This window comes from Bufo bufo, chromosome 8, assembly GCF_905171765.1.
Source record: "Bufo bufo chromosome 8, aBufBuf1.1, whole genome shotgun sequence".
Lineage (NCBI taxonomy): Eukaryota > Metazoa > Chordata > Amphibia > Anura > Bufonidae > Bufo > Bufo bufo.
This window is the reverse complement of record NC_053396.1, coordinates 140,686,727-140,710,365: the sequence shown is the minus strand read 5'-3', so window position 1 is coordinate 140,710,365 and position 23,639 is coordinate 140,686,727. Positions and strand designations below refer to the sequence as shown.

Below are 23,639 nucleotides of genomic sequence, written 5' to 3'. Positions count from 1 at the left end.
AAAATATGAACTTTTAGATTAAATTGAAGGACAATTAATGTAAGGAAAAGGGAGAGTCAAAGTCAAAAAGCAACTTCAGTTTCTTGGAGGCTTCCTTTTATTCTAGTTCTGAACATCTGATATCTATATATTTATACAAGAAGAGGCTGATGGGGAACTCCCGTTGATAAACCTGAGAGCTTTTCAGGATAAATTATATAAAGGGCAAACCTTAAAAAGTCTTTAAAACTAGTGTTGAGTGAAGTATTCAAGAAGTCGATTTGGCTGCTTCGCCGAATTTTACATTGTACCCCTTAGATGGCGCATTTATAGTTGATCACAGCATTTGATAGCAAATTACAGTGTAAAATAAAAAAAATTACATCATACTTACCTCACCCATTTGCTCGTGACAGGCCGGCCACTGCCATCTTGATTGAAGATCTGGCACAAAATCCTGCGCGGCCGGTGGTGATATCATACTTCACCACACATGGTATATTGTGCGAGACCTTCGATCAAGATGGCGGCGGCCGGCCATTGCAAAACAAATGTATGAGGTAAGCATGTTTTTTAATTTTTTTACCCTATTTCAGGAAAATCGATTCGCTACCATGAAGCACGAGGAGATTCAACATTGTAGCAAATCAAAATTTTCCCAAAGTCGTATTTGAAGTCCACTTCTGTGGACTTCGATTCGCTTAACACTACTTAAAACCTTAAAACTTTTGATATGTCATAGAGTCATAGTGTGTAGTAGCATACATCTACTTCTTCGGCCTTTCCATAAAACATACCTCTTTATTAACTTACAATTAAAACATCTTGGTACAATAGCAAACTGTAGCCAAAGTGTTTCGTGAAGTCTAAGTCATGGCATCAAGTCAAGTGGGGGTCTTCATACTGAGAACTATTTTTATTAAACATGTATTACAGACATAATTGGCCTACACAATCGTCTGCAATAATGTTTAATAAAAATGTGATACTATAATTATGATGGCTGTGTGATTAGCTTGTTACTTACTGTTGAACCACCTATACTTCTATTGGTGTTCTATTCTATGGTGTATATGGGTTGATTATAGGTTGGGATATAGGTTTTGTGTTTAGGTCTTCGTACTGAGACCACCACCAATCAGTAGAATGAGGAGAGAGAAAAGCTTGCATATTGCACTCTCACTGCAGGGGATGGAGTCGAGGTAGGTCCACAAATTTTCTACTGAGTCCATCTTGCTTCTGTCTCCTGCAGCAAGATGAGAGCACAATATGCAAGTGCTTTATTCATTGTTATACTAATGATTGGTGGAGGTCTCAGATCCCACCAATCAAAAGTTTTGATATATAGCACATGCTCAGTTCCATCCTTCAACTGCCTCCTGAGTTGTGATAGGGAGAGAGCTGCAGCACAAGGACAAGCCCTCCCCCCCTCTGAGCTGCAGCAGAAAGTACACCCCCACCTGAGTTGGCAGTTCAATTGGAACAATAAATGTGGAGATCTCTCCGATCCATGTGAGGTACAGGGCTGGTTCTAGCTTTGTTAAAAAAGAGATTGTCATGTACTATATGAAGTCTGATTTTATTTTTTACAATATTAATGGGATAATCCCTTTAACAAATTTTGCCATATACGGTAGGTTTGTAATGTTTAAGTTAGCAGGCTAGTTAGTGTGATAATAATAATATTAATAATAATAAAGAAGAAGAAGGAGGAGGATACATCCCGTATTTCTTAGTTGTCCAGTGTTATATACATGTAAGCATTTTACATTTCGTTTTCGGAAAACCTATTTCAGTAACTGTAGAAGTGTTGCAGAGGCATCATTAGTTGGAATTTGTAAAACTAAACAAGGCTTTCCTTTTTATAATACACACCCTGCTAGCAAATGTCATGTTCCACTTGTCATATTCCAGTGATTAATTTGTACTTCTATCTCTGCGAACAAACAATCCTGTGTGTTCTATAATGCTCTGTCTTAGTAACGTCTACAAACTCAGCCCATCTCCCCCAAGGACAAGGGGAAAAAAAACCTCTTGTGGTTATAAAAACCACATAAATTGCACACTTCCAAAGACGGAATTCTTTGTACCGCTGGGTCTTGGCAAACATTTTAATATCTCTGTTACTTACACTGGATGCGCTAGACATTTTTAAAAACTGTTTTGAAAGACTTTTTCAAAAACTAGAATCGTAAATCAAAGAGCCTGGTTCACTCCAGCATCTGTACTGCTTTGGTAATGGTTTACTTTGTAAAATGAACAGAGCTACATTAATTTGTGAAGGCATCCATTCCCATTGGTATGGTCCCAGTACTGGCAGGATTTAAGAGTTTCATATTTTTTATATCTTTTTTTGTCCTATTCTGTTCCATAGAAATCTACTACCATGGCTAAATGTAAAAATATTCATAAACCTAAAATTAAAAAAATATGCAACTGTAATACTTTTGCTTGCACATATATTGAATGTCACGCAAACTTCAGAATTCCATAATCTTTTATGCATTTGGTAAGTACATGATGGATTTTTGGATTTGTCTGCGCAGGCAGATATTGGTAACCTTCTGTGTTGATTTTGTGGTCATTTTTACAAATATATGGAATAAAGAAGCAGGGGAGAGATGAGAATATAATTACATGATCAGACTACACAAAAGTTCATTTTCATCTGTTACAATAGAAATATATTAGTCTGCATGGGAGCTGTGGACCATAAATAGTAGAATATTTTCATCAATCATTTGCCAAGCTCCTTCAATTTTTAATCAGAGACATTAGTACATTCAAAAAATGTTTAATGCAATTGCAAATGTAGCCATAGCCTTTATTCATTGTGTTGTTCAATGCTCTCATGTACTTTGACTTTAAAATCTATCCGTATATCAGTTGGAGAGCAAACTCTCGGGACCCACAACAATCAGCAGTTTGAAGGGGCTGTGGTGCTCTGGTGAGTGCTGCATCCCCTTCATTGTTTGTCAGGCACTGCCTTCATACATTACTTAGTGGCAGTGCCTTTTATTATGTCTTACTACTGCTTAGCCATGCAACAAGTGATTGGGATTGGGCTGTAATGCCAGGCCACAGCCACTACCAAAAGAACAGTACTGTACCTAGTAAACAATGAAGAGGACATGCCAGTTGCTGGGGTGCCCCTTCAAACGGCTGATCAGCCAGGTGCTGAAGCCAGATCCCCACCAGTCTCCTATGGATATTCCCATATAGCCCCTTTAAATATAACTTATTAATATCTCAAAGTTGAAAAAATTGAAACCCTATTGAAACAAAGTCATGTTAATAACTGTAAACATTGTAAGCACTTCGCATAGAGCTGAACATTATTAAATGGTTTGTTCTAACCATGCAAATGGCATTTATCATGTAGAGGAAGTTAATTCCAGGCACTTACTAATGTATTGTGATTTATATATTGCCTCCTTTGCTGGTTTGATACATTTTTCCATCACATTATATATTGCTCGTTTTCCATGGTTACGACCACTCTGCAATTCAGCAGCAGTGGCCATGCTTGCACACTATAGGAAAAATGCGGCCTCTCTGGTGTCCGGGGCCATGGGAGTGCACATAAGCACGCATGTGCAGCAAATCCCAACCAGCCACCGAGCAGTGTAGAAACGAGAATTGTGCCGCTAGAAGTCCTTTAACACAGAGCAGTAAATCAGGCTCATTCCCAATAATTTGGCCAGTAAAGGTGCCAACTCTCCCCTGATGATCTAGCAAGCGCTTGTTTATGGTTGACCCTGTATTTCAGCCACCACCAAAAATCATAGTTTTTGGGCAGCAGATCGTCCTGTGTAAACATGGAACTGCAACCCGGAATGGGTGATCCTCTACAGGTAGAAGCCGTTGCTTACAGCTGAGATGTTTGATGCTTGTATTTGCAGTTCATCTTCACTGACAATGAGGCAACTATCGAAGACTTTGATTCCTTCCCATAATTTGTCTGTAACATTGGCCCATGTAAAAAGACTTAAGGGATCCAACTAAACCAGATCACCAAAAGCAAAAGTTTTTCTTTCCAAAGGATTCGATCTGCATAGGTTATAAGTTTTTGTCAATCTTGAAATACGTAGTATATTAGAAAGTTCCAAACCTTTTAATTTATGAGGCCTTAGTTACTGTATATAATAATATTCTGGGACAGGGACTTTTCGATCTCCGTCTGTTCTTTTGTGCAGTATAAAATAAACTGTCTGGGTTTGTACTGTACTCCTATCAATTCCATTTCAAGATTGTCCTGTAACTTCATGTACCTTTTTCTTATGACACATAAGTACATGAATGTTCTTGAAGTCTTTGCTTGTTCTAATGTATATCTGAGGGTTTCCGAAAACCAAACGCAACCCTTTTAAACGAGCAAAAAGAGCGTGACCACTGCGACAACTACAGCATGTGCAAGTGATTATGATGCTTTTGAACATAGTCTAGAGAACAAGATGCCTTATTACTTATCTGAAAACTTTGTAAAGTGGGAGCATAAAGTGGTGGATTTCAAGTATTTGTTTAATCTTTAGTATGATAAAATAGCTTTTCTGCCACACTAATCCTTGTATCTTGTGCATCAGTTAACATGATGTTAGAGTTATGTAAAGTTTAAAAAATGTGGAAATAAATCAATGATCGCTTTTATACTGCCTTTTCCACATGCACCCAATCCTACTTTAAATCATTACACATGTTACATACATTGAGTCTACTTCGCATTTCATTTTAAGATTCTGGCCAAAATAAATAAAGTATGATAGCCATCTTGCATGAAGCATGTTTGAGTCAAACATAAATAAAATGAAAAATAATATTATAACCAGACCACCAACAAAAAATTATTAAAGATGTTAATAATTCATTTTGTAAGACTTGGCTTACTGACTGTGGGGATTTCATCCTAGGCATGGTACGACATCTATTAGCCATAGGTCAAGTGCTGCTTTATCATAGGAATAGGTATTAATGGATTGAAAAATGTCACATACTGGCTTATAGGGATAACATATAGGGACAACATACATTATAATTCAGCCTCTGTGCATTTTGTATTATTGACATAAGAACCTCAGACTTCTTCAGCCAAACTTTCAAGTTGGCACTTTGCATTTGGTAGGGAAGTGTTCTCCTGGCATCAAGTAAAGCCATCTGTCATGCAGCCATATGGTTAATATCTAACAGAGAATACATTTTCACTGCAGCAGAGTTTCAGTACCAGTTTGCTTAACACTTTTCAGCTTCCACTTGGCATTGAGCTTTATTATCTTTGAGTCATGCATTCATGATTGGCCAAGAAGAAAATTGCTTGTGATGATGTTGGCGTCTAGAGTTTTGGAAGTTGGTTGCTGTAGAGGACAATGAATTATACTTCCCTTGCCATTCAGAGAGTTGCTGTTCTGGGATATATGTGTCTATCTAGAGATGAATGTATCGATTCTACATGAATTGAATTTGTAAGAATTTCCAAAAAGATTTTTAAGCTTGTTGAATCTGAAAACTTTTGTTATTGGTCCTGCCAAATTGCTCAGATTGGTAGCCACAATTTTTCACCATCAGAGACAGAAGAATGCATCTGCCATGAAAAAGGGATCATTTTGGACCATCTTTAATTTTAAAAACATCTGACAGTGCAGGGTGTTTTTATACAGGCTGTTTGTTACGCTGATACCATCTTTTACCATAGCAGAGATGTCATTGACATTAATAATGCTGTCTTGGAGTTTTAAAGACTTAGAAGAAGTTATATACAGTCTTATGAGACCCATATTGTCATATACAACTTTTAAGGGCAATTGGGGCACATTTTAATTCAGAAAAAATTATTCAGAATGAACAGAATTGATGGCCAAAATTGACTAAATTAGACCTGAAAGGAATTTTGCCATCTTTAAGGCCTATTTTTTCAGTTGAGCTGCCTACGTGTTCCAACTTTACACTAACAGCACAATTGTATAGGCTAGTTCTAGGTAAAGAAAGAACATTGGAAAAGTGGCATCTCATAATGGTCCATGCTAAATGACCCTTTGTCTAAAGGGATTGCATGGCTGATTATTATATTGTTCAACTAGCATTGCCATGAATTAAATGGGCTACCAAGGACCCACTAATAGAAGGGGCTTCTGCATACATTAAATCATGTGATGAACATGTTAGTCAGTAAAGAGCAAGCTTACCCATGGCCTTAGTATCTTTGTAGCACTGGTGCTTGCAGTGCTGGGGTCCTAGGTTCCAATCTGACCAAGGACATCATCTGCATGGAGTTTGCGTGGGTTTCCTCCAGGTACTCTGGTTTCCTCCCCACACTCCAAAGACATGCTGATAGGGAACTTAGAGTCCCATTGGGGACAGTTTAATGCTAATGCGCTGCGGGAATATGTCTGTGCTAGTAAATGAGTAAAAATAAATGTAGCATAGGAAGTGTACCAGATAAACTTAACAGCTTGTGTGACATACGTTAGAAAATGGTTAAAAATTGTAGGAACATATTACATTAGTATTACAATTATACATATACTGTATTTGTACAGATTTTCACAGTTACCATTTAACCATGCTGGCAACAGTTATTGACTAAAGCAAGCAAAATTGTAATAAAACTGTTGCGTTATATATAAAAGCAGTTACACAAATTAAATGAATCAGGTAACATAATAATAAGGTTGGGCGTAATTGTGTGCCGTTAGAACCTTTCTAATAATACTTTCTGTCTCTCTTAAATGATTTGGTCTTAAAAATGTTACCATATGTATCAGGTTCACTTGAAAAAATAAGAACAAGTAGAATATAGGGGGAAAAAAAAGAAGAAAATTTCGAGTTATGTGTTTGCTTAAAACGTCAATCCTTTTAGCTCCATAAATGAATTTTGCACAAACTGATAATGTAAAACATGAAAGTTCAGAATTGTTCCTACCGTCTAGTTGTTAGAAACATTAATCTAACCATTTCTGACAAGGTCATGTTAGGCATTCTATATAAGTTACTGCCCTCCTTGCAATTTACAAGATCACTTCTTCCGAGCATAAAGCCTGACAATTTCTGCATATTACCTTATCAAAAAGGAATGACACAATTGACACTAAAATGAAGGAACACTTTGTACATGTCTGAAAGTACGATAAATGTTTTTCCAGAATGTGAACGTATTTTATGCATCGATAGAACATTAGGTTAATCGATACACTTGGACAATAATCCTGATATCTGAAAAGCACAAAGAAAACATAGTAGAGCATATAAATGTATATTATTACAAGTAGTTTACACATTGGAGGACATCTAAAGGTTCAAAAGGATAGCTTAAGGGGTAACAGTTACCCCTACGGATCATGTCTGATCTATCAGCATCATGTTTAAAATCCCTGATATATTCTGGGCTTAGGAGTCCAGAGGGTGGAGTCAATCACAGCCTTCCTGTATGAGTATGTGAACGAAAGCAGTCAGTCACTGAGTAGGACCACCCCACTGGGCTCCTAAGGCATAATAAGCAGAGAATACAAGTTATACTGAATCTTTTCTCACAAAACTGTATAACAAGCAGCTCAGCTTCTCATGCTCTATAAAATGATTGCTGGTACAGGTTTTCATGGTAACAGGTTTTCTTTTAAAACCCCAATGAAAAATCTGGAGGAAAGCCCCCTTCATGTTCTCCTCAAAAGTGACAGGTTGATCATTTGGAACACCCTCAGGCTTTAGGGTTTGGGTGTGAAATCAACATCGGCACCCACTTTAACTATTACCCTGTTAAGGTCACCTGAATGAGAAATGGTGGCACACACTTAAATATGATCTTCTTCAGTGCTTTTTTGAGAAGTTGCTTCTGGTATTGGCTGATTTGCTGGCATTTCTTTTAATGTAATAAAAATGAAGTAATTGCAGAGATATCTGATGTTCTGTGGTTTCTTTGAAGCTCTATTTTCCATTTTAATTGGGATATACTGGGAAAAACTTTAATCACTTGACATGAAATGGTCACGATAGGTTAAATAATGCTCTAGGGAGTTTGTCTAGAAGCCATTTGTTTCCTAGGAACCCTTCATGTTTGTCTCCACAGGATTAACACAAAGAAAAGTAGATGTTATACTTATTATGGTCATTCAATGTATGATCATCTGTCTTAGATGAGAAATATATATACTGTAGCTATACAGAACGCTAGAGTGGCAGTATAGTGGTAGGATTGGCTTTAATTTGAGATCTACATTGGTTTTAGGTTATTCCTGCCTCATAAAAACACACAAGGGGGAAGTTATCAACCAGTGCACACCATTTACCAGGAATTTATTAACCAGTGCACAGCTTAAATATACACCAGCTCATATGTAGTTGTAGGTTTACCTCACTTGTGCATAGAGGGCATGCACCTCTTAATAAATTGGACACATCTCCAGCACAAAACTATATCAAGACTGATGTATGAAACTCCAGTCTTGATAAATTCCCTCAAAAGCCCAATTTGTAAACCATTTGGTACTCAACCCAAGGTACTTGGGTTATGCATGCAATGTGATGGTCAGACATATCAAGGAATAGATGGTTCAGTAGATTTACCTAGCTATGTCAAATCTAATGATTTTCATGGTCAGGTAGATGGCAGGTATTCTGACCATCTCCTGGGAAACCTGTTGCTTCGGTTATCCGGTATAGAAGAATTGCACCATCAGCTTATGGTAAACAATTTATTTTTTATCTTACAGAAAATGCCTCATTTGTGGCCCCTCCACTGACTGGAATTCATACCCCATGTAAAGCAGAGCAGTCCAAATTTCCAATTCCCCAACAAGGTAAGCCGAGTATCATTCATTTACAGTAAATTCATTTACATTAAATTCCCATTTATTTAAACGGGACATTCTGATCACATGTCTCTAAAAAAGAAAGTCCAAAGGACAAAGCTCTTCCACAATGTCCTAATGATAAGTCATAAGAAATATATTTATCCATTGATTTGCTTATCTGTAGTATGTGCAATTCGCTATACATACCTCATATATTTGTTTTTTCATCAAGTTCTTGGTCGGTAGCCTAAAAGTGTTCAATCAGTGCTATTTTTAATAACAGTTTTTATCTTTTACTGTGACATGTGTCTCCAAATAATGCTTCTCTGTAAAAGAGAATGCAAGCTAGTCTTCTTACCAAAGGAAGCAGCAGAGTTGTCACATACCAGGAAACCCATCTCTTTCTATGTAAATACCCTTTAACAGAGCTGAGCACAGAAAAATTTGCTTTGCTGCCTGAGAGGCTTGGTTGGAGCACTATTCTCTCCTATGTAGGGGATCGAATATGAATGAGGACGTATTGTTTGGACAGACAACGCTCCTCTGGGTTTCTGGGGAAATTATATGAAAATTTGCACGTTAGATTAAGAAAGCTAATCTGAGTATCTTTTCCAGAAACCCGAGGAGTATTGCCTGGCCTTGCAATACCTGCAATGCATACTAGCACTCTAGCTAGCACATAATAAGAGTACTTCCTAGACAATGCATATGTATTGCCCAGGAAACCAAGCGTAGCATACTAGACTCTCGCCCCCCCCCCTCCCACTCCGTCTTTCTCTCTCCCCCAGAGTGTGTTATATACCAACTTTCAGGGCAATTGGAGCATATTTGATTCATACTTAAATTTCTATAAATTTGCCTACTTATCCTATATATACATACACTACCTATTTTACATTTATTCTTATGGCTTTTCTGTGGAGAAGCTTACGTCAATTTATCACCGTATTACACTAGTACAAGAGATGAACGAATCGAAGCTGACAAAGTGGAATTTGTTTAGAATTTCAGGAAAATTTGATTCGCAACGAAATGCAAATTTTCTCGAGCTTCGTGGTAACGAATCTAAATTTTCCTAAATGGTGGCTACACGTGTGAGGACTGAGGACATGGGGCATGGAACTTTGGGAAGGCGGGATCAACCAGGTTGACATGCCTGCATGCAGTCAATCAGCAGCCAGCCAGCCCTATGATGTCACAACCCTATAAATACGGCAGCCATTTTAGATTCTGCCATTTTCCAGCGTTCAGAGTGCAGGGACAGATGTGTGAATGCGCTAGGGACAGCAATTGGAAAAACCTAATTGTGGAAAAAAAGACAGAAAAAACGATTTATAAGTGCAGGGAAAGGATAGGGAGGAATCATTTCAAAGCATCTTATTGCAGGGAGAGACGACAGAAGGCGCTAGGGACATTACATAGTAACATAGTACATAAGGCCGAAAAAAGAGATTTGTCCATCCAGTTCTGTCTGTTATCCTGCAAGTTGATCCAAAGGAAGGCAAAAAAAAAAGATGACATTGATAGGAAAGTGATTTACAAGTGCAGGGAACGATTATTTGGGGATCCAAATAGTCATTAGACAGCTCAGCTATTTGTTATTGGGCTGCAAGTGCTATGTTGAAAAGCCCTTAGAGGCTTATATCTTGGTATCTTATTCAGTAAAACAAGAAAAATATATACACATTTCACTTCTGCAGTTATTTCTGGTGACAGCATATAGGGGCGTATTTCAATAACAAAGAAAAATCTATTAATGACTGCACTGTTTACTGTATAGGGGCGTATTTCAGTACGCAAGAAATATTTTATACGTACTGCACTTTTGCAGTTATTTCAAATGACGGCGTATAGGGGCGTATTTCGTACAACTCGAAAAATATAAATCAGCAACTTCACTCTTTAGTTTTTTTCCACCATGGTAAAATATTTTTTTTTATTTTTTTAGTGGAAAAAAATCTATGTAATCAGCATTAAGCACTGCACTTATATGCAGTAAAAAAAATTATTATTATTTTGGTGGAAAAGAATCTTGTATTCAGCATTAAAGGGTTGTCCCGAGTAATTTTTTTGTTCTTTGTTATTTTTCTACTAGTCAAATGAAAGGACTTTACAAATGCACTTACTTTATCTCCAGTTGCTGGTTTCTCAGATTTCATTGAGGGTCACAGGACCTGTGATGTCAGCCTCTCTCCCTGCTCTGATGATGTTTCGTGCACAAAGCCTGAGAGATCAGATATGTGTCTGTACACAAGACGTCACTGGGCTGGCCAGCGCCCCCCCCCCTCCCCCTGCTCTGCCATATGCTGCTGCTGCTCTCTGCCCTGTGTCTCCCTCCCACTGGATACTTCAGGAAAGATAAACCCCTTCAGCTGCACAGACTCAGGGCTGAATACTTTACTGAGTAGCTGCAGGCAGTGAGGAGACAAATGCTGGGCACAGGAGCTGGACAGAGGAGTTCTGCACAAGAAACAGTTAGGGCTCTTGCACACGACCGTATGCCCTCCGAGACATACGGTCCCGTGAGCGGGCCATATGTCCCGGAGCGGCATACATCGTACGCACGGGAGTGCACAGCATCATAGGTTACTATGATGCTGTGCGCATCGGCCGGCCCCGCCAGACTATTGTCCCGCACTCATATGATATTATGAGTGCGGAACAATAGGCCCCGCGGGCGGCCCGATGCGCTCAGCATCATAGTACCTATGATGCTGTGCGCTCCGGTGCGCTCCCGTGCGCACGATGTATGCCGCTCCGGGACATATGGCCAGCTCACGGACCGTATGTCTCGGAGGGCATACGGTCGTGGGCATGAGCCTTAGGGAGAAGATCTGTGTGTATCAGCAGTGTCATTGTACATCTGGGACTTGTAGTCCTACACATACAACATGCTGCTGAGTCTTGCAGCAGGCAGACATGTCATCAGGGTAGCACTTATATTCACTCCCTTTGAAGAGCAGGGGGAGGGGCAGAGATTGTAGTTATTGCAGTTAAGCAAAGGGCCAGAAGAGAACCAGGGAAATTAGATTATAATTTTTTTTTTACCTAATACTTGCTTAGCTCAGTTACATATTGCTACCCTATCAGATTTACGGTGCTATATATTTTTTTTTCATAACTCGGGACAACCCCTTTAAGCACTGCACTTATATGCAGTAAAATCTTTTTTTATTATTTGGGTGGACAAAAATCTTGTATTCTGCATTAAGCGCTGTACTTACATGCGTTAAAATCTTTTTTTTATTATTTGGGTGGACAAAAAATCTTGTATTCTGTATTAAGCGCTGCACTTACATGCGTTAAAATCTTTTTTGAATTATTTTGGTGGAAATACAAATTTCCACCTCCTCCATTAACTTCCTTATCTGTTCATTAGCATCGGACACACTAACTTTACACCCCCCAGCTACATATATAAGTGGTGCAAGCACCACCTAAAGGCGAATAAAGGTAAATGACACTGCCAGTCTGTTAAAGGGAATTACAGCATGATACCACAATACATTTGATATGATATTTAGCAAGAGTTTTAAGTGCCCACATATAGCACATAGTGGGACACTGCATCAAGATGAATTAGGTGTGGATCAGCCAGTATTTCCACACACCAGTGCCTGATGCATCAGACTAGATCATCCATGGTGCCACACCAACAATTTGACAAAAGAGACAGTTTTTTCTGACTACCTGCCTCAGCTATTGCTTGTTACTCGCCAGATGCCACACATCTGATGCCAAGTGCTCCTTTTTTCACCCACTATCTTCAGTGGATACTGGTTTTGCCACCACCTCCAAGTATGTCACCTTGCCACTCTGTGGCCTCCTGATGCTGCCACAACCTCCAGACTCTGTCATTGTGCCACTCTGTGGCCTAATGCTTGCCGCCACCTTACAGACTCTGTAATTGTGCCATTCTGTGGCCTCCTCATGCGGCTGCCACTCCAGACTCTGTCATTGTGCCGCTCTGTGGTCTCCTCATGCTGCTGCCACCTCAGACCCCTGTCATTGGATCACTCTGTAGTTACTCATGCTGCTTTCCACCTCACCAATATTTCATAGGTCCACTCTGTGGACTTTTCATGCTGTTCGCACCCTCCCCACTTCATGACTGGCCTACTATTTTGGCTTTGGGGTTGGCTGACATCATCATTTTTTTTGTGAAAGGGAGCTTGTCTGCACTTGGTTCGTGCGGTTGAGCGGATGGGACACAAAGGCGCAATTCACAACCCCAATTGAGGATACAAAGTATTTTTTGTTTAGTAACGACGACGCGTTTCGGGGTACGCAGGATCCCTTTATCAAGTCAAAAAAAACAACAACAAAGGTCGATAATATAAAGTATGTACAAATAGACAAATCCATGAGTAAAAAGTTTAGGTTAAAAACAAAAAGTATATACAGTACAGACCAAAAATTGGACACACCTTTCATTCAAAGAGTTTTCTTTATTTTCATGACTATGAAGGCATCAAAAACTATGAATTAAACACATGTGGAATTATATACATAAACAAACAAGTGTCAAAGTAGCCACTTTTTGCTTTGATTACTGCTTTGCACACTGTTGGCATTCTCTTGATGAGCTTCAAGAGGTAGGTCCCTGAAATGGTCTTCCAACAGTCTTGAAGGAGTTCTCAGAGATGCTTAGCACTTGTTGGCCCTTTTGCCTTTCACTCTGCGGTCCAGCTCACCCCAACCATCTCGATTGGGTTCAGGTCCGGTGACTGTGGAGGCCAGGTCATCTGGCGCAGCACCCCATCACTCTCCTTCATGGTCAAATAGCCCTTACTTTCAAAGTTTTCCCAATTTCTCGGCTGACTGACTGACCTTCATTTCTTAAAGTAATGATGACCACTCGTTTTTCTTTACTTAGCTGCTTTTTTCTTGCCATAATACAAATTCTAACAGTCTATTCAGTAGAACTATCAGCTGTGTATCCACCTGACTTCTCCTCAACGCCACTGATGGTCCCAACCCCATTTATAAGGCAAGAAATCCCACTTATTAAACCTGACAGGGCACACCTGTGAAGTGAAAAACATTTCAGGGGACTACCTCTTGAAGCTCATCAAGAGAATGCCAAGAGTGTGCAAAGCAGTAATCAAAGCAAAAGGTGGCTACTTTGAAGAACCTAGAATATGACATATTTTCAGTTGTTTCACACTTGTTTGTTATGTATATAATTCCACATGTGTTAATTCCTAGTTCCTAGAGTGTGTGGATGTGGCTTGGGTGAATGTGGTGGATTAGGGGGAAGGACTGGAATTGCTGGGAGTGGATGGATTGAAAAGAAGGGGGGGGGGGGCGGCAAGATGGAGACAGAGACCATGTAGTTAAGTGTGGTTGGTGCAATGGAAATGGATGGATTAAAAAGAAGGGGGGGGCCAAGGTGGGGACGGAGACCATGAAACTTAAGTGTGGTTGGTGCATGGTGGCATTGTGCAGGGTGGACTGGAGGTGTTGCTGGACAGGATGTCCGAATAGCGGGTCCTGAGGGGGATTCTGGATATGGGGCGAATGCAGTCAATAAAAAAATGCAGAACTGGTGAATGAACGTGTCGGATTGGGTGTCCGGGTGTGTTCCTGAAGAGGTGGGGGGGGGGGCCTGTCTGGGGAAAGGACGAGGTGGAATATCATCATCATTTGACAATTTTTCTGATCTATCAGAAGGAAGGAAAACGAGACGCACAATGAATCCTGTCTGTGTAGCAGCTTTAAGGCCTCTATGGTCCCATCAGTATTGGCTTATGATTTGGTAGCAAAAACAGGAGTGGGTAGAAAACACAAGAAGACATGCAAATATTCCATTCATGTGTGATCTCTGTTTTAGATCCATTCAGTTTTCTTTTAGCCTTTAGCATTACTGATGGATTATTGAGCAAACGCTGACCAAGTGAAGGAGTATGCTCCACAGACAGAATCTGTTTTTTTTCTGGGTAATTGTTCTGACGGTTATAGAGAATGGGGGAAAATTAATCAGTGACGTCAACACAAACTTAACTGGCTGACACCCTTTCCACTCTGTTGGGGGGCTTATACTTGTATAAGCGGTTTAATAGGACAGGTCTCTGTAGACATCTATGTGGAATCAGCTGATGACGGTGTAAAAGGAGTGCGCTTCTTCTGGACGCTAACATTGACCTGAATGGCTGAGTTGATACTTGAGTTATTTGGTCAGTTTTGGCCCCGTGACCACCCAAATAAGTGAAAGTGTGCAGTTGATTCTAAGAGCGACACCTGTCATCTGCATGTCTATGGACTTTCAGTATTATTTCCATACCAAAGCAGACTCCCTATGCGTGTTACTGCAAGGACAGTGTTCTACACCACTATTAAAGGCTCTCAGCAGCTGGAAAATAGCAGTTTCTTTAATGTAATTAGCCGCAAATGTATTCGGATCGAACACATTTTTTCCCGAATAATTTGGCAAACTGGCGAATCGAATTTTAAAAAATTCGTCATCTTACTGGTTACCTATGAGGAGGATTCCTTTTATCATGATAAAGCCTGTACAGTGAATGTTTTAGCCATATAGTATTTGATGTCAATAAAAAACATATATATAGGATAATATCATAAAATAAAGGTTTACAATGCCAACATCTTCTTTCTTTTTCTATTGTATATATTTTTGGCATTGTCTGTTGTTATCCCTCATAAGGTTGACACAGCTTTTTTGTGTACATAATGATGATTAAATGTCTAAGGGCAAATGTTATGTCAAATCTGCATATTGAGTAATTGCAGGTTGTACAATATCTAAGTCACTCCGAGGCCAAAGAGTGACTACAGAAGATGAGCGAATCGAATCCAACAAAGTGGAATTCAATCCGAATTTCAGCATAAATTTGATTCGCCGCTAAGCCGAATTTACTCGTGCTTCGTAGTAGCGAATCGATTTAACCTGAAATAGTATAAAAAAATAATAAAAATCATGCTTACCTTATTTGCTCACGATGAGCCGACCGCCACCATCTTGATTGAAGATCTTGCCCGGAATCCCTTGCCATGCGAGATGCGCCAAGATGGCGGCGGGTGGCGCGTCGCGAGCAAATAGAGGCGATAAGTATGATTTTTTTTCTGTTAATTTTATACTTTATTATCACTCTGAGATGCCGCGATCATGTATGATTGCGACATCTAAGGGTTACAATGATGGGGAGCTGCGCTATCGCAGCTCCCTGTCATTGCACCCACTACTTACAATTAAGATACGCTTTGTGACAAAGTAATTTGTCACAAAGTGAATTTTTTTAGCAAATTCGGCGAAGCAGCCAAATCGAAATTTTCCAAAACTTTGCTCATCTCTGGTGACTACTATTGTTGGCTACCATTTAGGCACTTGGTTGAGGTTGACTCTTGTACATTTTCTATAACACCTCACTGCAGTATTTTACAGTACATGAGCTCCAAAAGCATTAAAGGGGTTTATTTCATGATTATATAAAGAATGAAAATCAGACAATATAGATCATGATTATCTGTTTGATATTTTAAATCAGCCCTGTACCTCAAATTCAAAGATTTCTCCATTATTGCTCCAGTGTTCTGTTAGATTTTTTTCAAGCTGGCAGCTCAGGGAATGTGTCCATTCTGCTGCAACGCTCTACTTCTAACTGTCTCAGCTTCAAAAGGGATCTGGCTTGATGGCACTGAGCATGTGTGACCACCTCAGCAGGGTTAACAGAGAAATAAGGAAAAAGAGCAAACAGCAGGTGGCACTATACAGATACATAAAAATTTTTATAAAAAAACTGGCTATAGTAAATTTTTTATTACGTGCAGTTATTTTTTATGGAAAAAACCCTTTTATATTTGTAATGACTTCTTTTAATGCATATATTGTGATGTTTTAGTGACATCTTGGACGTGTAGAAATTCAATGTAGAATTAAGACTTCTGCTGTGGTTACTGCTATTAATATTAATACTATTTTGAAGCTTCTGTGATATTACAGTACATACCTCATGTGAATGGGTTTGCAGTTGTTGTAACTAGATTTTGCACATTCGACAATCAAAAGTGTGTAATTATATTTTACACAGTGTAATTTGTTGAATAATATTTCAGACAAAAAACATTTCACTAAAACGGCATGAATTATAATCCAAAATCATTTAAAGACAAGCCTGATGAGGATAATCCATCTGCATCATTTTACCAAGATATTGCAGCAAATAAGGCGTTTTTACCATTTTTTATATAATGCCCCTTTACATCTTTGTTATTTGTCCTTAGTGTTTAATCCCCCACTCCAGTCTAATGAATTTTAGATAGTTAAATATGTGGATTGATACAGAGAGATAATGCAACAGCCTCTAGCTATGTGACCTAATCTGTAGATCTAGATGATATGTGGATTACTGGTTTGATTTATTTATGTTTATTGTTACAGGACTCTCAACATCTGACCTCAGGATACAGCATTCAAAGTATGTCTTCTGTTCACCTAGATAATCATATTGTACTGTGTGGCAATGAACCAGGGACTAAGAAGAGATGCATTTAATGCTATCATTTTTATTGTTGTGTTCACAATCTCTGCATTTATATTTCCTTTCTCTATTTGTGTTGTCATAAGCTTAAAGGGATTTTCAGGATTTCAATATTGATGACCTATCTTCAGGATAGGTCATCATATTAGATCAGAGGGGATCTAACACCCTGCACCCCCGCCGATCAGCTGTTTGAGGGAGAAAGCAGCGTTCCATGCCAGTGCAGCCTTCCCTTCATTGTTTACCTGCTCGCCGTTGGCATCGCAACGGGGAGCAGGTGTAAATTCAAGGCGTCCCATTCACTTCTATTGGACAGCTCTGTATTATATACTTGAATAGGAATGAACCATCCCATAGAAGTGAATAGGACAACTTGTAATTACACCTGTTTAGAGCTGCAATGTCGACGGCAAGCAGGTAAACAATGAAGGGAAGGCTGCGATCACATGGAGCATGGCCTTCTCTTTAACCAGCTGATTGGTGGAGGTGCCGGCTATCGGGGCTCCACCGATCTGATATTGATGACCTTTCCTGAGGATAGTATCCAAAAAGAAAGCGATGGCAGCATCTCCAGTCCAACAAGGCTTATTCACACGTGGTGCATGAGACAGTAGAAAAGGTCCAAAAACAGCAACGTTTCAGCTACATTTTTCAAGCTACTTCTGAAGTGTAAAGCAGGAGTATATAAAGCACATTTAATCCCTCCTCCCAATCCAATATGTCAATCCAATGCTTAATTACATCATAACAACACCTGTTTCAGGTAAACCCACCTATGAGCTCTATGTAGGTCAAAAATATCCTCACCAATGCCCAATCAGTAAAATCCTATTACCTCAAATAGGCTGGCTGCAGCTGGAAGCCCCATATCGCATATAAACATGTCCGCTTGGCATCTCTCTGTTCATAATGTGCATGCTGCGTGTCATTCTGGACCTGCCCCCGAAGCTGATCACATGACCGCAAAGTTCGGGCCACGGACCTCTCAGGCCATGACATATCACAGTCACGTGCCTCCGCGCTGGCTCACATGTCCACAGAATCAGTTCAAGTGACCCACTCACTCGCAAAAGAAGCGTCTCTATCGCCATGGAGACAAGCATTTCCTGTAATACAACAGGCAGTTCACAGGAGCAATAGGTATAATAAATTCCTAGCCTATTATTATTATAGAGCAACATGTAATTTATTAAAGATATAAAAAAAAAGGACATTAACTTCATATTCACTAAATTCATGTTGCGCTTGATGGGGGATCCAGATGCAATCCAGCCTTCACCTATAAAACACAGATATAAAAATTACATACAAAATTGAAAAAACATGTTAAAAACAACTTCAGAAATGAGATGCCTACTATACACTGTTATGACTATTATACATTATTCAATACCACTCACATTAAATTCTATATTCAATCCATATGGTCGTAACACTTTAAAAGTAACAATCCATTTCAATTCTTTCTTCCGGAGTATGGCTTCCCTATTTCCACCCCTCCTCAATACTCCGACAGAATCAATCACGTGGAATCTGAGTTGGTTAATTGAATGTCCACGCTCAACAAAGTGTTTCGCCACCGGTTTGTCAATCATCTTCTTTCTAATAGTACTCTTATGTTTTTTTATTCTCTCCCTGATCTCAATAGTCGTCTCACCAACATAAATTAAACTACAGGGGCACTGAATCATATATATCACATCCCTTCATCTACACGTATAGTAACAATTAATCTTGAATGTTTGTCCAGTATATGGATGTCCAAAGGTGTTTCCTTTAATCATATTACCACAGTTACAACAACCCAGACATGGAAAATTGCCTAACTTACATGGGGCCAAATATTGTTGTCTATCCACCTGTGCACCACCCACATCAGATTTCACCAATCTATCTCGTAGATTTGATTGTCTCCTATATGCCATCTAGGGTTGTACCTGAAACTACTTTACCAAAAGTAAACCTTTCTGTAGAATATGCCATTCTTTTCTCAAAATCCGTGCTATTTGACCACTATGGATACCATAAGCAGATACAAATGGAATCCTCCGTATGTCACTAACCCTAGGGTTCACTTGTAAAGTAGTTTCCCTCACTGTATTAATATCACCTTCTCTCGAGATCTCTGTAGGAATCTATGCAGATAACCCCTGTTTTTAAATTTACTACACATTTCATCAATTCTCAAAATGGATCGTTGTTCATCAGATACTATCCGCCTTACTCAAAGTAATTGGCTCCATGGAAGTGATTCTATCATTCGCTGTGGATGACAGCTATCATACCTAAGTAGATTGTTTCTATCTGTAGGTTTTTGATACAAGTCAGTTCTAGTCAGTTCAATGAGACCCTAAGGGTGACATAATGAAGTATATAGGTGACATCATCTGCAAAGCATTTGAAGAGGGTGTCATTGATGAGGAACTGGGAGAATATCTGAGGGTGGAACACCCCATTACTCTTTTGTTATATACAATTCCAAAAATACCCCACAGGTAGACCGATTGTCTCGAGGCGGGGCTCAATATTTAGTACCATAGCCATCTTTCTTGACCGACTGTTGTGTGTCTATGCCACAAATGCACCCTCATATATTAGGGATACAGGCCATTTTGTCCAGCAATTGGGGGACATTATGTTACTGGAATGTTTTTATTTTGTGAGTTTTGATGTGGTCTTACTTTATACATCAATCGAAACATGATCTTGGCTTGAGAGCAGTCAATGTGGTGCTGTCCGGTGCAGGGTTCTCTTCCGACTGGTGCACGCTTTGTCCTCCAACATCCTCGAGGTGGTCCTCAGGAGGCACTACGTCCTCTTTGGGAATACCTATTACCAACAGAAGCGGGGAATGGCCATGGGGTCAAATGTGGCCCCCACTTATGTTAACATCTATATGGCGAGGGGGAGGACAGACTAGTGTACCAGTCATCTTTTAAGGGAGAGGGATTCTGTGCTGGTGGCGCTACATCGATGATTTTTTTTTGAATTGGTGTGGTACGCTTTAAGAACTTGAAAGTTTCCATTGTCATTTGAATGCAGGGATTCCCGGTTTACAGTTCACCAAAGTAGTATACGTGAAACAATTGCAATTTTTTGGATGTTTATGGTCTATTTGGAAGATAGTCAGATTATACTGACTTGTATCAAAACCCTACAGATAGCAACAATCTACTTAGGTATGATAGCTGTCATCCACAGCGAATGATAGAATCACTTCCATGGAGCCAATTACTTTAAGTAAGGCGGATAGTATCTGATTAACAACAATCCATTTTGAGAGTTGATGAAATGTGTAGTAAGTTTAAGAACAGGGGTTATCCGCATAGATTGTTACAGAGATCTTGAGAGAAGGTGATTAATACAGTGAGGGAAACTACTTTACAAGTGAACCCTAGGGTTAGTGACACACGGAGGATTGTATCTACTTATGATATCCATAGTGGTCAAATAGCACAAATTTTGAGAAACGAATGGCATATTCTACAGAAAGGATTGCCTTTGGTAAAGGAGTTTCAGGTACAACCCTTGATGGCATATAGGAGACAATCGAATCTACAAGATAGATTGGTGAAATCTGATGTGGGTAGTACACAGGTGGATAGACAACGATATTTGGCCCCACGTAAGTTAGGCAATTTTCCATGTCTGGGTTGTTGTAACTGTGGTAATATGATTAACAGAAACACCTTCGGACATCCATATACTGGACAAACATTCAGATTAATGGTTTCTATACGTGAGATCATAGGATGTGATATATATATGATTCAGTGGCCCCTGTAGTTTAATTTATGTTGGTAGACGACTATGGAGATCAGGGAGAGAATAAATAAACATAAGGGTACTATTAGAAAGAAGATGATTGGACAACCGGTGGCGAAAGACTTTGTGGAGAGTTGACACTCAATTTACCAACTCAGATTCCGCGTGATTGATTCTGTAGGAGTATTGAGGGAGGGGGTGAGATAGGGAAGCCAAACTCAGGAAGAAAGAATTGAAGTGGATTGTTACTTTGAAAGCGTTACACCCATATGGATTGAATATTAAATTTAAGTAAGTGGTATTGAATAATGTATAATAGTCATAACTGTGTATAATAGGGGTCTCATTTCTGAAGTTGTTTTTTAACATGTTTTTTCAATTTTGTATGTCATTTTTATAATCTGTGTTTTATTAGGAGAAGGCTGGATTGCATCTGGATCCCCCATCAAGCGCAACATGAATTTAGTGAATATGAAGTTAATGTCCTTTTTTTATATCTTTAATAAATTTTATGATTGCTCTATAATGAATAATACTCTAGGATATCTATTATACCTATCGCTCCTGTAAACTGCCTGTTGTATTACAGGAAATGGCTTGTCTCCATTGCGATGGAGATGCTTCTTTTGCTAGTGAGTGCCCGGCTGGGTCACGTGAACGGAGTTCTGTGGGCATGTGACCAGCGGAGAGGCACATGACTGTGATATGTCATGGCCTGAGAGGTCATGTGGCCCGGAACTTTGCGGTCATATGATCAGCTTCGGGGCAGGTCCAGAATGACATGGAGCGTACACATTATGAACAGAGAGATGCCGAGTGGACATGTTTATATGCGATATGGGGCTTCCAGCTGCAGCCAACCTATTTGAGGTAATAGGTTTTCACTGATTGGGCATTGGTGAGGATATTTTTGACCTACATAGAGCTCATTGGTGGGTTTACCTGACACATGTGTTGTTATGATGTAATTAATCATTGTATTGGCATATTGGATTGGGAGGAGGGATTAAATGTGCTTTATATACTCCTACTTTACACTTCAGAAGTAGCTTAAAAAAGGCTACCACGTAGCCGAAACATTGCTGTTTTTGGACCTTTTCTACTGTCTCATGCACCACGTGTGAATAAACATTGTTGGACTGGAGATGCTGCCATCGCTTTCTTTTTGGATACTGTCATATTGACCCTTATGGGTACAGGGCTTTGGATGGGCTGATGCATTCCTAAAGTTCCACACAAAGGTACTGTTGTGCTGCTCTATATTACATATTGTCTTTCCTGAGGATAGGTCATCAATCTTAAAATCCCGGAAAACCCCTCTAAAGGGAATTTCTCACTGAAATAATTTTCTGCCAGTTAAAACCAGAGGCACTTATCCTTTTTTTTAAATCTGTTTTTATTTTCTGATTGTAGATTTTTTAAATTCTATTTCCTGAACATAATGGAGGTGGCCATCTCTCTTGAGCTGCTCTTAACAGCATTTAAATATGTATTTTACAGCAACTACCATGGGCAATCAACACAATGAACAGTAGGGGACCTCATTGACTTCTATGGGAGAGTTTTTTAGGCATGCTCTGTGACTTGTGTATAGGTCAGCAGTGAGTAGATGAGCTATGATATCACCTATCATGAATGGTGGATCCAGTGTTATCTATATATAACTGATAGCTTTCACTCTAATCTTGCCTGTTATGATAAGCAGATAACTTCAGTAAAGTGATCTGAAGAGACCAAGAATTAGCACATTTTTAGGCTCAATGCCTCGATTAGACTACCCAATTGTCAGACAGATTATCAGGAATGAACGTTGCTATCAACAGATAAAACGACCTAAATGCTTGTTCATCAGGAGAAGTGATTGTTGGTGCAGAAACCTCAGTCACCATTTCTGTGAAGCAGATCAAGCTGTCTAAATAGTACTCTGCTTCCCAGAAACAATGCTATATGAGGATGAGCAATAGCAGTACCCATAGCTCGTCCTCATACTGTGGAGCTGGTCACTCCTTATAAATACAGCTCTTCACCTCCACTAACTAGTCGGCAATTGTTGGGAAGGAACACTTTCTTCCCAATAATTATCTACTCATTGGTGCAGTGTAAATGTGCCTTAGTGACCAGCGTGAAAACTTCAGGATTGCATGGGTCTTTTTTTATTCAGACATTGGCATGGAAAATTTTAAATAATCACTAAAAATTATTTAAAATTTGTTAACATAAAAATTTGATTTCAATAGGTTCATTATCTGATCACACGTTCCCTTTAGTTGAGAATAAAAGTAATAGTTTGGCAGACAGAACTAATAGCCCTCCACCCACTCTGCTAGCCATGGTCCTCCAGAGTACTATATTTGTTGAATTTGTATCCCCTAGTTTTACTTTTTGGCAAATCAGACCTGTTGGCCTGATAACATTATAAAATGGAGGGTATAATCAGGAGGCAAAAGTAAGAAGCTTGATGTTCCTGCATCTCTTACGCCACTATTGCTATGTGTGAATATTTTAAGTAATTGCCATGTATTCAACTTTCTATTAGAAAAGTAAAATGTTTTACTATCCTATTTTTTACTATACTTTACTAAACTACTATATTGTTCTAGCCTATTGTTCTGTTCCTAAC

The 23,639-nt window shown here is 39.3% G+C and overlaps 1 protein-coding gene across 1 annotated transcript in view; it reads left to right on the top strand.

Moving 5' to 3' along the window:
• AFF2 (AF4/FMR2 family member 2) overlaps window positions 1–23,639 on the top strand; it is a 628,447-nt gene that overhangs the window by 380,829 nt on the left and 223,979 nt on the right. The window contains 3 exon segments of the mRNA XM_040442199.1: window positions 8,676–8,691; window positions 8,694–8,757; window positions 17,151–17,191. Of these exon segments, the coding sequence (XP_040298133.1) occupies window positions 8,676–8,691; window positions 8,694–8,757; window positions 17,151–17,191 (121 nt within the window).